The sequence below is a fragment of the Pan troglodytes genome, chromosome 10 (assembly GCF_028858775.2).
Source record: "Pan troglodytes isolate AG18354 chromosome 10, NHGRI_mPanTro3-v2.0_pri, whole genome shotgun sequence".
Taxonomy (NCBI): Eukaryota; Metazoa; Chordata; class Mammalia; order Primates; family Hominidae; genus Pan; species Pan troglodytes.
This window is the reverse complement of record NC_072408.2, coordinates 42529211-42543989: the sequence shown is the minus strand read 5'-3', so window position 1 is coordinate 42543989 and position 14779 is coordinate 42529211. Positions and strand designations below refer to the sequence as shown.

The 14779-nt window shown below is 54.6% G+C and overlaps 1 protein-coding gene across 1 annotated transcript; it reads right to left on the bottom strand.

The window, feature by feature from the left end:
• Positions 1-3886: 3886 nt before the first annotated feature.
• Positions 3887-13782, bottom strand: SP7 (Sp7 transcription factor). Its single transcript, XM_016923340.3, has 2 exons — positions 13516-13782; positions 3887-6750 (listed from the first exon to the last, which is right to left on the bottom strand). The coding sequence occupies exon 2, from the start codon at positions 6715-6717 to the stop codon at positions 5476-5478; it is 1242 nt and encodes a 413-aa protein (XP_016778829.2). The 5' UTR covers positions 6718-6750; positions 13516-13782; the 3' UTR covers positions 3887-5475.
• Between the last annotated feature and the right edge of the window lie 997 nt (positions 13783-14779).

Here is a 14779-nt window from a genome sequence, read left to right as displayed (position 1 = left end):
TGCTTTTATAATCTTTACAACCCCATAAGGTGGGTGCTGTTCTGTCACCATGAGGAAAGTGAGTCACAGAGAGATTGGACCTAGATACACCCAAACCAGTTATTCTCACTTAAGAATAAAAGTGAGGCTGGGTGTGGTAGCTCACACCTGTAATCCCAGCACTTTGGGAGGCCGAGGCTGATCTCTTGAGCCCAGGAGTTCAAGACCAGCTTGGGCAAAATAGCAAGACCCTGTATCTACAAAAAATTCAAAAGTTAGCCAGCGTGGTGGTGGCAAGCGTCTTTAGTCCAGCTACTCAGAAGGCTGAGATAGGAGAATCCAGACTGCAATGATCCAAGATAGCACCACTGCACTCCAGCCTGGGTCAAAGAGCGAGACCCTGTCAAGCAAGCCAGAGAGAAAGAGCCGGGCGCAGTGGCTCACGCCTGTAATCCCAGCACTTTGGGAAGCTGAGGTGGGCTGATCCCCTGAGGTCGGGATTTCGAGACCAGCCTGACCAACATGGAGAAACCCCATCTCTACTAAAAAATACAAAACTAGCCAGGCATTGTGGTGCATGCCTGTAATCCCAGCTACTCGGGAGGCTGAGGCAGGAGAATCCCTTGAACCTGGAAGGCGGAGGTTGCAGTGAGCAGAGATCGCGCCACTGCACTCCATCCAACCTGGGCAACAAGAGCGAAACTCCGTCTCAAAAAAAAAAACAAAAAACAAAACAAAACAAAAAAAAACGGGAGGGAAGGGAGAGGGAGAAAGGAAAGAAAGAAAGAGAATGGGGGCCCCTCTTACAGACTTTGGAAAAAACATTGAATTCTTTGAGTCTCACTTTTCTCATTTGCAGTGTCCTAATTATTTCATATGGTTGTTTTCCATACAAAATAATAAAATGAAGCTATTTAATAAATTTTAAAGTGCTAAACAAATGTCAGAGGTTAATAGCTATAACTGTGCCATCAACTAGGTGACCTTGGTCAGAGTTCATTAACAAATGTTAAGTGATTTGAAGATGTAGAAGGCTGTCCCCACTCCCAAGAGCTACCAGTCTCATTGAATAATCTAGGGGGCATTTAGTTCTAGTATTCTGGATTCCGTGTCTGCCCTTCTTTTTCACCTGAAAAATTCCCCCCAAGAGAGTTACTACCAGGTCAGAAAACAAAGGGCTCCAGAGTCTCCTGAAAATGCACTTCACCTGAGAAGGCAAGTGGCTCTCCTCTAATCTAGTACTTCTCAACTGTTAAGGGACATAGGAATCACCTGAGCATCTCCTAAGGTGGCGCTCAGAGGCTATAGTTCCAAAGAATCCCCAGCTGATACTGCACAGACCACATTTTAAGTAGCAAGGCTCTAACCTAGCGGTCCCCAACTTTTTGGCACCAGGTTTAGTGGAAGACAGTTTTTCCAGGGGGAGCGGGGGAGGGAATGGTTTTGGGATGAAACTGTTACACCTGAGATCATCAGGCATTAGTTGGATTCTCATAAAAAGCGGGCAACCTAGGTCCTTCACGTGCGCAGTTCACAACAGAGTTCGCGCTACTATGAGAATCTAATGCCGCTGATCTGACAGGAGGCGGAGCTCAGCTTGCTCAGCTCGTCTCCGGCTGTGCGGTTCCTTTACAGGCCACCGACACGACGGGCCGTGGCGCGACCCCTGCTCTAACCTTTTCCCATAGCCCCATTTAATTTCCTATGTGAGTTCACCGTCACCTGGGAAGTCACAGAAAGCTTGAAGAACATAAGGTATACACTGGGGATGGTTTGGGGAACCTGGCTGGGAAAGCCTCCCTGAGAAGGGGAAGTGGGCAGGTTTGAGGGAGAGGAAGTCGGTGACTGACAGATTAGTGGAGAGCACTGAGGACCCACGGTAGTTTCCGTTTGTACCTTAGTCGTAACACCATCCAAACCCAGATACCCCTAGGAAAAATCACTCCGGCCTGCAACTTGCATCCTTCGATGAAACCTCGATTTTCACCATCAGGTTATAATGATCGGTTAGGTGCCTGCATCTTACCCTGTAAGGTGAACTGGAGAGAAGGAACAGTGCTGTTCCGCCCGCTGCCCCCGCCCTGGCCTGGCACAAGTACTGTCCCCTCCTCCATACTGCTTATTTAACGTTTGTGGAACGCTTTTCACCATTTGCGGGTTCTAGAAAGGCCCAAGTCCAGGCCCGGCGCGCTCACCCAGTAACTTCACCAGGGGGCGCGGCTGGCCAGGCAACGCAGCGACCGTGACCCACGCCCTATGGGCTCCGAGCGCTTAGCGGGCGGTCTCCGCCGGCCCCTCCCTACGACCTGGGCGGGAACCGAGAGAGCGCGCAGGCCGCTTCTAAAAGGGGCCCCCTACTTTGGGAGTCGTCACCGGAGCCTGGGTGCCCGGAGCTCCGCCCGCTACCCCTTCCCGGGCCCGCTGGAGCCCGGCGTCCCGACCCGGGGCCGGTAACCAGGCGCACATGGCCCGCCCGGCCCTGTTTGTCCTGGCAGCGCGCCGCCGCTATTTGAAGCGGTTTTTATCTCCCAGAAACCAGCAAAACCCCAAGCGGAGTCTAGGGAAGATGAAAGGGCCGAAGGGTTGGGGAGGGGAGGACCGCGAGGCTGCGGCGGGCGGGAGCTGGCACCGGACAGGCGGAGACCGGGAGGCGAGAGGGCCAGACTCTGGGGGGTCCGGAGGAGCCCGCCCGGCGGGGTTGAGGCGGGATCCCGGGGGTCCACTCCAGGCCGCCGCCTCGCTCAGACCAGCTCCAAGGCGCCCCCCGCCTTTCCTCTGCCCCAGCCCCCTCTCCCGGGTCTCTTCCGTCACAGCCCCCAGCCCACTAAAGAAGTCTTCGGAACTCGGATTTCTTCAAAGCGCCTTTGAAGTCGCGCGCCCAGCCGGAGGGCAGGAGATTTCGCACCTGGGCGGGGGCGGGAGTGGCGTCAGGGTGGGGAGGGGGCTCGTAACCCGAGCCCCCCCAGGATCGCCGGCCCCCTCCCACCCGTAGCAGCTCCTCTTGCGACCCGTGCGGTGGACAGTCCGACGCGGGGCGCAGCTGGGAGTCGGGCCCAGGCCGGGGGGAGCGGCCTGTGAGCCCCCTCAGCCCAGCGGGGTAACCTTGGGGGGCGGGGGCCGCACAAAGCCCTATTGTGGCTCGGGGATGCTGCCACAGAGTGGTTTTTGTTCTTCGGCTAACTCCGTGGCGGGCACGACTGATTGCAGACCCAGGGCAGGGGGCGGGTTACGTGCCAGGCCCAGTCTGCCCGCCAGGAGCCGCACCACCGCCCGACTGGGGCCGCGCAGGAGTCCGCACTGCAACCGCGGTGCCCGCGCTCGGGTCGCGTCACTGCCCTGACCAGGGTCAGTTGGTGCAGTCCAGAAAGGGCCAGGGTGGAAACCAGTGAGTCTTCCCAACTCTGCAGAAAGCACTGCACGCCCAAAAACTGAACACCGCTGGAGGATTTGACCGAGAAACAATTTTGTTTTGTGTTTTGTTTTGAGACGGAGTCTCGCTCTGCCGCCCACGCTGGAGTGCAGTGGCGCGATCTCAGCTCACTGCAACCTCCACCTCCCAGGTTCCACGATTCTTCTGCCTCAGACTCCCAAGCAGCTGGGATTACAGGCACCTGCCCTCACGCCCGGCTGATTTTTGTATTTTTTAGTACAGACAGGGTTTCATCATGTTAGCGAGGATGGTCTCGAACTCCTGACCTCAGGTGATCCGCCCTTCTGGGCCTCCCGAAGTGCTGGGATTACATGTGTGAGCCACCACGCCCGGCCGATAAACTATTTTACCGCGAGCATAGGTGAGCAAACGTGCACAATAGAATATTCGCCCATGAGTAGTCCCCAATTTGCTAAGAAAAAAAACCATTGGCCCTCGCTTCACCCTTCCTCTTCTCCTTTTCTCACCAGAACAAAATTTCAAATCCAACTTTTATTTATTAAATTAAAAAAAAAAAGACTCCACAAAGGGCATGATCCCTTCCATTCCACAATGTTCTCTCCCCAAGCTCCAGCGGCTTTAACCCTTTAACTTGGGGCCTTGAGACAGCAGGGGACAGAAAAGGAGGATCCAACGTTACAGGAAAGGCACGAAGCGGCTTTAAAAGTCACTGGAGGTGGAGATGGGAGCATCCAAAGTCCCAGGGTGGGGGTGCGTGGATGCACCACCAGATCAGCTTGGGGGCCTCTGTCCTCCTAGCTCTTTAAGTTCTTTCTCAGGGCTTCTAGGCACCAGATCTAGCATAGTGCCTTGCACAGAGTAGGCACTCAATACATACTTGATTTATTTGAATCTGATCCTAGAGAAAGCCTTCCCCACCCATTCTTCAGGAGGTGCACCCCCAAACCAATGTCCTCCTGTTAGATGGGCTTCCCCAAAGAGCACATCTAAGATGGCAGCTGCAAGCTCTCCATAACCATGGCAACAGGGGATTAACCTGATGGGGTCATGGTGTCTAAGGGGAGGGGCAGTGGAGGAACCTGCTCTGCGGTCAAGGGAGATGGGGTACATTCCAGTCCTTCTCCCCTCCATAGGACTTGAGGTTTCACAGCTTCTGGCTGGGGCTGGGGATATTAGGGATCCCCCTAATCAAGAGATACCCCATCAACTGTTTAGCAGAGATGTAGCTAACCCAATTTGTAGAGACTTCATTACAAGAGAAACCCTATCAACTGAGATTCTGATGATAGACATTCTATTAACAAGATCTTCTCCACTAACATTTTGTCTATACAGAGATGCATTTGACTAGAATTTCCTTAGCAGAAATGGATCCACTTCCCTCCCCAGCTCACTCTACCTGACCCGTCATCATAACTTACATAAATAGAATTATTACTATTCATTACTCCTGGTACATAGGGGTTAAATATACAGGCCTGGGGGCAGCCTCCCTGACCCTGGGGTCACCCCATCTTTGGGATCAGATCCCCACTGGTCTGCCCCACTCTTGGCACCCTCTGGCCAGGTCACTAACCCCAATACCCCCAACCATGGTCCCTGATGAAGAGGCCACCAGGGGGCAATAAATTATCATTATCATTGTGTTTGTAAAAAGGAAAAAGAGTTCTGGAGAATGGAAAGCAATGGTGTAAGAAGTTGGGAAGACTGAAGCCTGGAGGCTGAGGGACAGCAGGAAATAAGCTTGAGAAGCAGAAAGGGGTACATGTCAAGGAGTGAGATGGAGAAATAGTGTTGGGAGCCCAAATAGAAAGTGTGTTGGTGTGGCAGGGCCAGAGTCTAGGAAGCCGGAGTGCAGGTATCAGGCACAAGGGGAGGGCCTGAGATGAGAGTTTGTGGAAAGCCAGTCTCATGGTGAAGAGAGAAGGTGAGCTGAGGAGGCATGCAAGGAGATACCCAAGCCCAGAATGGCCAGGAGGGAGGCAGAGGGAGAGAGCCCCGAAGGATGGCATGCATGGGGTAAAGAGAGTGATTGGCAAGCAGTGGTCTAGAGAGCCAAGAGAGACTGTCAGGGCAGCCCTGGGGTGGGAGACCTTCCACCCGGCTCAGATCTCCAGCAAGTTGCTCTGCTCAGGGCTGCCTCCAGGGGCTTTCTCTGGGGTTGCTGGCGAGGCAGAAGGTCTGGGCGTCTGACTGGCCTCCTCTTCCCCTGTGCTGCGGCCCTCCCCCAGCTCCTTGGGGCCACTGGGAGGGGGACCCGGGCCTGGTTCTCCGTGGGTGCGCTGGTGTTTGCTCAGGTGGTCGCTTCGGGTAAAGCGCTTGGAGCAGAGCAGGCAGGTGAACTTCTTCTCCCGGGTGTGAGTGCGCACATGACGCTCCAGCTCATCCGAACGAGTGAACCTCTTGCCGCAGAAGAGCCAGTTGCAGACGAAGGGCCTCTCGCCTGTGTGCCAGCGCAAGTGGGCCTTCAGGTGCGAAGCCTTGCCATACACCTTGCCGCAGCCAGGGATGTGGCAGCTGTGGATGGGCTTCTTCCGCAGCCCAGCCGCTGCTGCTCCCAGCCGCTCTAGCTCCTGGCAATTAGGGCAGTCGCAGGAGGAGCGCCCTGCCCCACTGCCCCCATATCCACCACCGCCCCCGGTGCTTGCACCCCGTGGGGGTTTGGCTCCACCACTCCCCTCTAGCTGCCCACTATTTCCCACTGCCTTGGGTTTATAGACATCTTGGGGCAAGACATGCTGGGGCCCTGGTTGCAAGAGGTGGGGAGCTGGGTAGGGGGCTGGATTAAGGGGAGCAAAGTCAGATGGGTAGGTGGGCAGCTGGGGGTTCAGTGGAGGCTGAGCTGGACCTGTGGGCACTGTCCCTTGCAGCCCATCACCCTGGCCCTGCCCACCACCTAGCCAGTTGCCTCCAGGGTGCATATCCCACCATGGAGTAGGAGTGTTGCCTGGGCCTGGTGAAATGCCTGCATGGATGCCTGCCTTGTACCAGGAGCCATAGGGGTGTGTCATGTCCAGAGAGGTGTAGACACTGGGCAGACAGTCAGAAGAGCTGTGCCCCTTGGGCACTAGTAGCCCAGGGTCCTGGGTGCCCGTGGGCCCAGGGAATGAGTGGGAAAAGGGAGGGTAATCATTAGCATAGCCTGAGGTGGGTGCTGGAGGACTGCCTGCAGGTGAAAGGAGCCCATTAGTGCTTGTAAAGGGGGCTGGATAAGCATCCCCCATGGTTTTGGAGGCTGAAAGGTCACTGCCCACAGAGTACGGCTTCTTTGTGCCTGCTTTGCCCAGAGTTGTTGAGTCCCGCAGAGGGCTAGAGCCACCAAATTTGCTGCACGCTGCCGTCAGCATGGCCAGGGGACTGGAGCCATAGTGAACTTCCTCCTGTGGAAAGAGGGGTGCACTGCTTAGGGAGAGGGGAGGAGAGGTACAAAATGAAGGGCAACACTTTAGGACTGAGACCTAGAGACATCCACAACAGAACAGAGGGGTCAGGGAAGAGTTGAAGAGGGTGGAGAATTACAGGTAAAAGAGGTTAGCCAGTGAGAGCTGGACCTCAGGGCAGACTCTCATGGAGTCGTGGGAAGAAGAACAGAGGCCCAAGACTGCAGCTCAGTATCCCAACCCAGGAGGCAGGAAGCAGAGCTCATTCTGGAGTTGCTAGGGGTGTACTAGGGGCCTCCAAGGAACAGGAGGTTCTTTTTCTTTTTTTTTTGAGATGGAGTCTCGCTGTTGTCGCCCAGGTTGGAGTGCAATGGTGTGACCTCGGCTCACTGCAACCTCCGCCTCCCGGGTTCAAGAGATTCCCCTGCCTCAGCCTCCGGAGGAGTTGGGATTACAGGCACCCACCACCACACCTGGCTAATTTTTTTGTATTTTTAGTAGAAACAGGGTTTTGCCATGTTGACCAGACTGGTCTCAAACTCCTGACCTCAGGTGATCCGCCCACCTCGGCCTCCCAAAGTGCTGGAATTACAGGCATGAGCCACTGCGCCCGGCCTTTTCTTTTTATTTAAAAAAAAAAAAATTATTTTTTGAGACAAAGTCTTGTTCTGTCACCCAGGCTGGAATGCAGTGGCCCAATCTCAGCTCACTGCAAACTTTGCCTCCCAGGTTCAAGCAATTCTCCTGCCTCAGCCTCCCACATAGCTGGGATTACAGCCGCACGCCACCACATTGAGCTATTTTGTATTTTTAGTACAGACGCGGTTTCACCATGTTGGCCAGGCTGGTCTTGAACTGATGACCTCAAGTGACCCAAAACTCCTGACCTCAACCTCCCAAAGTGTTGAGATTACAGGTGTGAGCCACCGCACCCAGCCAAAAAAATATTTTTAGAGACAGGGTCTCACTCTGTCTCCCAAGCTGGATGGAGTGCAGTAGCACCATCACAGCTCACTGTAGCCTCAAACTTCTTTCTGGGCTCCAAGCGATCCTCCACCCTCAGCCTCCAGAGTAGTTAGGACTACAGGCACATGCCAGGGGCTCTTTTTAAATGGCTGTGAGAAGAACTGGGGATAGAGACAGCAGCTAGGTGAAGTGAGAATTGGGGATCCTGACCCTTGGAAGTAGGTTTGGAGCAGATCGAGGCCATGGGCAGGGCCTTGGAGAGGAAAGATGAGGCTCAAAGTGCAGTGTAGGGAGAAGGTCAAAGTATTAGGGGACTATATTTGCTCCCATGACACATTTTCCCAGCTTCATCCCATACCCCATATTCCATTTCCTGTCGCTGCTTCAGCTCCTGACTAAGGCAGTGGTCTTGTCTCCCTGAGGTCCAATCCTCATGTCCCTGCTAAGGAATCTCTTGGCAGAGACTCTGGCTGGAGAGCAAGAGGAAGTGATGGTGGAGACACTGGGACATTGAGAGGGAACAGGGCTGCCGCCAAGCCCGAACTGTGGCTGAGACAAGAATGCCTTTCAAGCAGGCAGTGAGCACCTCCTGCTTTGTGGTGCCAGCTGGTACCCCTTTGAGAGGGCTGTAAAAGCCCAAAGTCATCATGCCCTTCCAAGGCAAGGAATGGGGTAACTAAGATACTGGCCCACAGCCACACTGCTTCATGCCTCAGTGTCCCCTAACATGTAGTCCTTCTAGCACTGTGAATGAAGGAAGACATGGATGTAGTGTATGGGAGTCTTTTAGAAATGCAAGGGTATCTTCTAGCCAGGCGCGGTGGCTCACGCCTGTAATCCCAGCACTTTGGGAAGCTAAGGTGGGTGGATCACTAGATCAGGAGTTCAAAACCAGCCTGGCCAAGATGGTGAAACCCCATCTCTACTAAAAATATAAAAAAATTATCTGGGTGTGGTGGCGGGCGCCTGTAATCCCAGCTATTCGGGAGGCTGAGGCAGAGAATTGCTTGAACCTGGGAGGTGGAGGTTGCAGTGAGCCAAGATGGTGCCACTGCACTCCAGCCTAGGCTACAGAGCAAGACTCCATCTCAAAAAAAAAAAAGAAAAAAAGAAAGGCAAAGGTATCTTCTTAATGCCCACCATGCTGCTGCTACCAGGCCAAACCACTCTCAAGATCTTCACCTCTCAGGAACTCATGGTTCCTGATGGTGCCTCTCCCTGGGTGAGGCATCCAAGGAGGAAATGCCCTATAGCATCCCTGGCTGGCATAGACGGTCATTCATTGCTGGGAATCCCACCAAAAAAGATGCCCTCAAAATCTACCCCTATACAGTTATATGGGTATGAAAGGGCTAGAAGAACAGTTTTGAGGATTGGGTTCTTCATAAACTCATATGGGCCTGATCCTTTCCCAGTAAGGCTGAGAAAAGAACTCAAGAATCCAGAGTTCTCACACCTGTCTGGTAGCTCTTAGCATGTAGTATGTGTACGATGCCAATCCGAGAGGTGGGCCTGGGGCCCTGGGGTTGCCATGAGGCATGTGTGCAGTCCCCACTTCTGCGCTACACCCCAAGTGCAAACCTGCTGCTCTTCTTGCACAGTTGCCTCTCTCTAAGGTCCCGTTGACTCCCAAACTGAGCCACCAAAAGTTTTCTCCAGTCTAACCACAGTGAACACTCACGGTTCCCCCAGTCAGGGTTTCCCGGGAACCCCTGATCTTCCAAGCAGCGGGTGAGCTATGGCAGGGTAGCTGATGGGGAGGAGTCAAATCCTAGCAGAAAGAAGAGGTAGAAACATGGAGTTCAAAGCAGAGAGGCAGATACCCAGAGATATGGGGCACAAAGGACCTGCATAGGGTAAGGGATTGACAAAAAAGACCCATAGCAATGGGGGAAGGAGGACCTGAGAGGAAAAATTGGCATTGAATAGCAGAAATAGCTATAATTCCAGCACTTTGGGAGGCCAAGTGGGGGAGGGTTGCTTGAGGCCAGGAGTTTGAGACCAGTCTGGGCAACATAGTGAGACCCCATTTCTAGAACAGATTTTAAAATTAGCTGGGCTTGGTGGTGCATGCCTGTAGTCCTAGCTCCTCAGGAGGCTGAGATGGGAAGATCACTTGAGCTCAGTAGTTAGAGGCTGCAGTGAGCTATGATTGTGCCACTGCACTCCAGCCTGGGCAACACAGCAAGACCCTGTCTCAAAAACAACAGCAACAACAAAAAAGAGGCAGAAATAGGCAGGGACCTAAAAGACCAGAAAGGTAAAAAGACACAAACTAAGAAGGAGAGATGATGGAAAAGAGACTGGGCTAGAAAAGCAAAGGAAAGCAGAGAAGAAAAGAAAGGAGTGGAAAAAAGAAAAGGGGGAGGAGGAGGAGGAAGGCGGCCTTCCTACCTAAGAGAAAACCACCATGGTGCTGGGCCCCAGAAAACCCCCAGACCAGGCCACTCCTCCCTTCTTCTCCCCCCTGACCGCCCCCTCTCCCTCTGCCCAGCCCGGCTCCGATGGTTTCCCTGCGGTCGGTTTATTTTTAAAAACGCCGACGCCGTCCCCCGCCCGGCCCTCACACTGCGGCCACAGGGGCCTCAGCCAAGCCCAGGGACCCCACCCAGCTGTGGGGAGGGAAGGAGTGGTGAAAGAAGGCAGCCAGCCCCAGGCCAACAGGAGACCCCAGCCCTGGGGAGTGGAGGCCCAGAGGGCCCTCGAGGGCAGGGAAGGGGGAGCGAGGAACCAGACCCACTCAGAATGCTCTGGGGGCTACAGGCTGAGCACGTGGCTAAGTTTCACCACAGCCTCAGTTTCCTTCTCTTGCTGATTGTTCTCTCCTGAGAACTTGGGGAAAGAGCACTGGTTAAGAGTTCTAAACATGTGTCCCCATACCTGATCAAATGTGTTCCCTTTCCAGGGCCCAGCAGTCCCACCTTCGAGTTGTTCCCTCCCGACCTCCACCCCACCACCCTTAAAACAAAACAAAACAAGACAAACAGAATTAAAGTATTGAAGTGGGAGTGTTTGGAAAAAGAACAAGATAGGAGCTGTCCCAACTCTCCCACCCAGATGTGGAGCAGGGGAGGGGGATCCCCTCCTCCCAGGGAGCTCGTGGTGCAGTGCCCAGCCTGGCCTCCCAGTGGAAGTGCTCACTAGACATCTCAGGGCTGACTGGCCTTAGGTTTGGAGCAGTCAAGGGCCCATTTTCCAGTTCTCAACTTTCTCAGCCTCCTCCCAAGTTTCTTCGTTCTCCCAGCTTCCCAATTCTCCTTTCCCACCTAGGCCCCCAACAATTTCTTCCCCTTCCCTGTTCCCCTGAATCTCACTTGGCCGAGGTGAGCCCCCCAGCAAGCAGCAGCTGCTTCCCTCTCTGAACCCCACGTTCTTCCCACTGCCAGAAAGCCCACCCATACAAGGCAGAGGGCTTCCTGGGGAGGTGGGGAGGAAGTTGAGGGCCCAGGTACTCAAAAACTAGGTGCAAGTGGTCGAGGGACAGGAGGGACTGGTGTGCCTTCGTGTTGCAGGCATCTCCAGCTCACAGGAGTGAGGGGACATGAAAGTCTAGCTTCCACAACACTCTCCTTTTGCCATGCACTATCCCAATCCCATGTCTTTCCAGCAGGCCTCTGGGCCAGTCCCTCCCAAGCCACCAGCGCCACGTTGGCAACACTGGCATGATGCCCACGCCCACTGACACTGTCCCTGCCCTGGGTGGACCCAGGATTTCCATGCATCTTATTGCTCAAGACCACAGTGTTTCAATGATGGCTCAAAATAGAGTCTGTTGGGGAGGTGGCAGGACGACAGTCTGCTCCCATTACAGCTACGGGTAGACCCCTGGCTGGATACAGAGTGTGACAAGGGACGTGGTGTCCATTTGGTTGGCTTGCATGCTATTCCCCCAAACTCAGCCACAAATTCACTATCTCACAGCCTTGTGCACACACCATTTATCACTTGGACTCACAGCACTCAGATGGCCCAACTTACACACACACACACACACACACACACACACACACACACATATACACACTCTCAGGGCCCGTGGCACCCTCGACTGCACCCTAACGATTACACTCAGGCCAATGAACACAGGTGTTAAAAGACTCCTGCCCCATCTCACAAACACACACCTCTCCCACAGGTTGAGTGAGTTGGCTTCCTGTTTGGCCCAGCACCCCTGGGCCTGAGCTAGGGCACTGGGAAGAGAGATGTGGGACCCAAGAATAGGGAAGAGTCAAGGCTACTGAAGGGGACTGACTTTCAGGGAGGGCCCTCTGGCCCTAAATTCCTGCAGAGAGACCCAGAAAGCAGGACAGAGATGGTGACAGAGGAACAGTGTCAGAGACCCAGAGCAGGGAGGAATCTGGCCCTGAGTGGCTGTGAGCCCTGCCTTCCCAACTCTGTGCCTTGGGTCCCCCAGAAGCCAGAGTAGAGTCAGAAATTTCTCAAGACCCCGAACCCTGACCCCAGTGGTACCCCAATTCCCTTTGTCCCCAGCGCCAGAGGCAAGGGATGCTGGGGTCCCAGCCCGGAGGGGAAGTGGCCCAGTCCGCCCTGGAGCCTCCCACTCCCAAAATAGAGCTGAGTTTGTCTTTGGCTGAAAGCTAAATATTTGTAAGCCGGGCAAGCGGCCTCAGACCCCATCCCTCCTCCTTGGTTCCCTCACAGGCCTGGGCTCAGTTCCCCTGGTCAGCTCCCCCACAGGCACAGGCTGGCCTCCTCCTTTCTCTCATAGCCTACCTCCTCTCCTCCACACACCAGCTCACAGGCCCAGCCCCCTCCCCACAAAACCAGGCAAGATCCTGCCTGGGCTACGAGTCCCAGGAGACAGGACCCCTAAAGAGCTATACCCAGTTGCTGCTCTGTGCCCACTCAGCCAGTCCTCTCTGCCTTCTATCTCTTCTGCCAGCTTATGTATTTCCCACCCCTCTCTCCTCACTCCCCCTCGCCCCCCTCCCCCTCCTTTCTCCATCGCTTTTCCACTCCTCACAGTCAGTGTGCTTAGCTGACCTTAGGTAGGGGTCCATGCCTTCTTCTGACCTAATCCCCTCTCACCCTCTTTCCACTGCCCTCTGACCCCTGACCCTATTCTTCCCTCCCTTTTCTCCTGCCCTCTGCTTCCCCTTTCTTGGACCCCACTCCTCTCTCCTCATCAGAAGGACCCCTGGAATTGACAAGCACCACAGCTACTATCTATGTGAGTTGGAGGAGGTGGGTGGGCAAGGACTAGGACCATTAAGGTTGTGGCTGGTTTCCTGAGGGGAAGAGGGGACAGTTACCTCAAGCAGGGAGGACGCCATCCTGAGGCTGGGGAACGGGTCCCAAGGAGCCAGGCAGATGGAGAGAGCTGAGCCGGGGGGTGGGGGGGGAGAGAGAGAAAAGGGAGAGGGAGGGAGAATGGGAGAATGGGAGAGAAGAGATCTAAAGTTAGAAGGGACCGGGGTGGGGGGTGGGGGGCTGCTCTCTGTCTGTAGGGATCCACCCTCTAATTACAGCTTTCCCAGCGGAGAAGGCTCCAGATCCAATGAGGAGGGCGAGAGAGGGAGGCAGAGGGTCCAAATTTCCTGCTCCATTTGCTGAGCTCCCCAAAGAAGGGATCAGGGAGGGAGAGGAGAAAAAGGGGCGCCCATGGAAGGGGTGGGAAGCAGGAAGAGGGGAGAGCAGCATGGGCAAGTTGTCAGGGCTTCCTTGGGGGGCTGCTGAGGGGAGAGGTTAAAGGGATGGTGGACCCCGGTGTCCTACACGCGGCAGCAGTCCCATAGGCATCTGTGGGCACCCCTCCCAGAGCTCCCCAGTGTCATGTACCTGGGGGAACCTGGGGCTGGCTGTCCCGAGTCTCTCCTCTCTGGAGGTCTGGCAGGGAGAGTGCAGGCAATGGGTGGCCTGAGGGTGCTGGGAGGGATCCGCTCTCTCCCAGGCCAGCTCCACTCCTGTTCCACTCAGGCTCCGGTCCTACAGTCCTACTCTGACTCCAGAGTCCTTGCTGCTGCTCGGCGGCTGCTGCTTCTGCTACTGCTGCTGCCTAGGCTGCTGCCGCCCGCCGCTGCTGAGGGAAGGAACAGGAGGGAAAAGGAACAAACCCCAAACCACTAATTAGAGATCCAGGGGGGGGATGGGGGGTTGGGGACGACACTCACACAGAGAGACTGAAACGCACTGACATACACACTCATGGCCAAACACAGGGGTGATGCATGCACACGTACACACAGTACCACTCACATGGGTACAGCCACTATCATGAATGAACACAGACGGACACACACAAATGCACACAGTGACGCACTGGAGGCACACGCACCACACCCGCCCCAGCTGACCATGGAGAGGCTTGCTTCCCCAGTCACCCACCTGCCTCTAGATCAGAAGAGCAGTGTGTATGTGCCCCTGTGTGTGTGTACGTGCCCGTGTGTGTGTGTGTGTGTGTGTTGTGTGAAGAGGCATGGAAGGTTCTGAGGTGGAGGTTTCTGCTGCCTAAACTTTTAGTGTCACTGAGGTTGGTTCCAGAGCAAGGCCTGGAGGAAGGGTTGAAGAGTTGGGGAAGGCTTGGTATTGGCTTGGGGGTCCCTCAGTCTTCCTCCCAGTGCCTCAGTTTCACTGTTTGGAGGTGATATCTAGGCCTACCTCACTTTGTGGGGCAGAACCTGGATCTTCTGATGAAGAGAAAATTTAAGACAAGCAGGAGTGAGGGTGGCGGTAGAAGGTCATTGGGTCAACTCATTCATGCCGACACCTAACCTCTTTGGATTATTTCCCCCAAAAAGAAATGCCCTAACCTCCATATTCCTTGTCAGTTACCATCCCTGGGTAACCAAGTTACCATCTCTTAGAGACCATGGGTTTAATCTCCATCCTTTGGTGGACAGTTCTCCAGAGTGATCTGACTTTCCTGGGAACTCCTGGTTCCCTTTCTCATTGCCATGCATCAATTCCCTCTTCCACAGAAAGAACTGAAGTTAGAACTTAATAAGGACTTCCCAACAAAATAGGAAGTAAGAGAAGGAAGGTCAGCCAGGTTAGGAGGGAAACCCAAAAAGTCTATTACCTGAAACCTGGGCCATGGGCCCTG

Excerpts from the sequence above, each read along its gene's own strand:
- SP7 (XM_016923340.3), bottom strand. The coding sequence starts at position 6,717 with ATGCTGACGGCAGCGTGCAGCAAATTTGGTGGCTCTAGCCCTCTGCGG.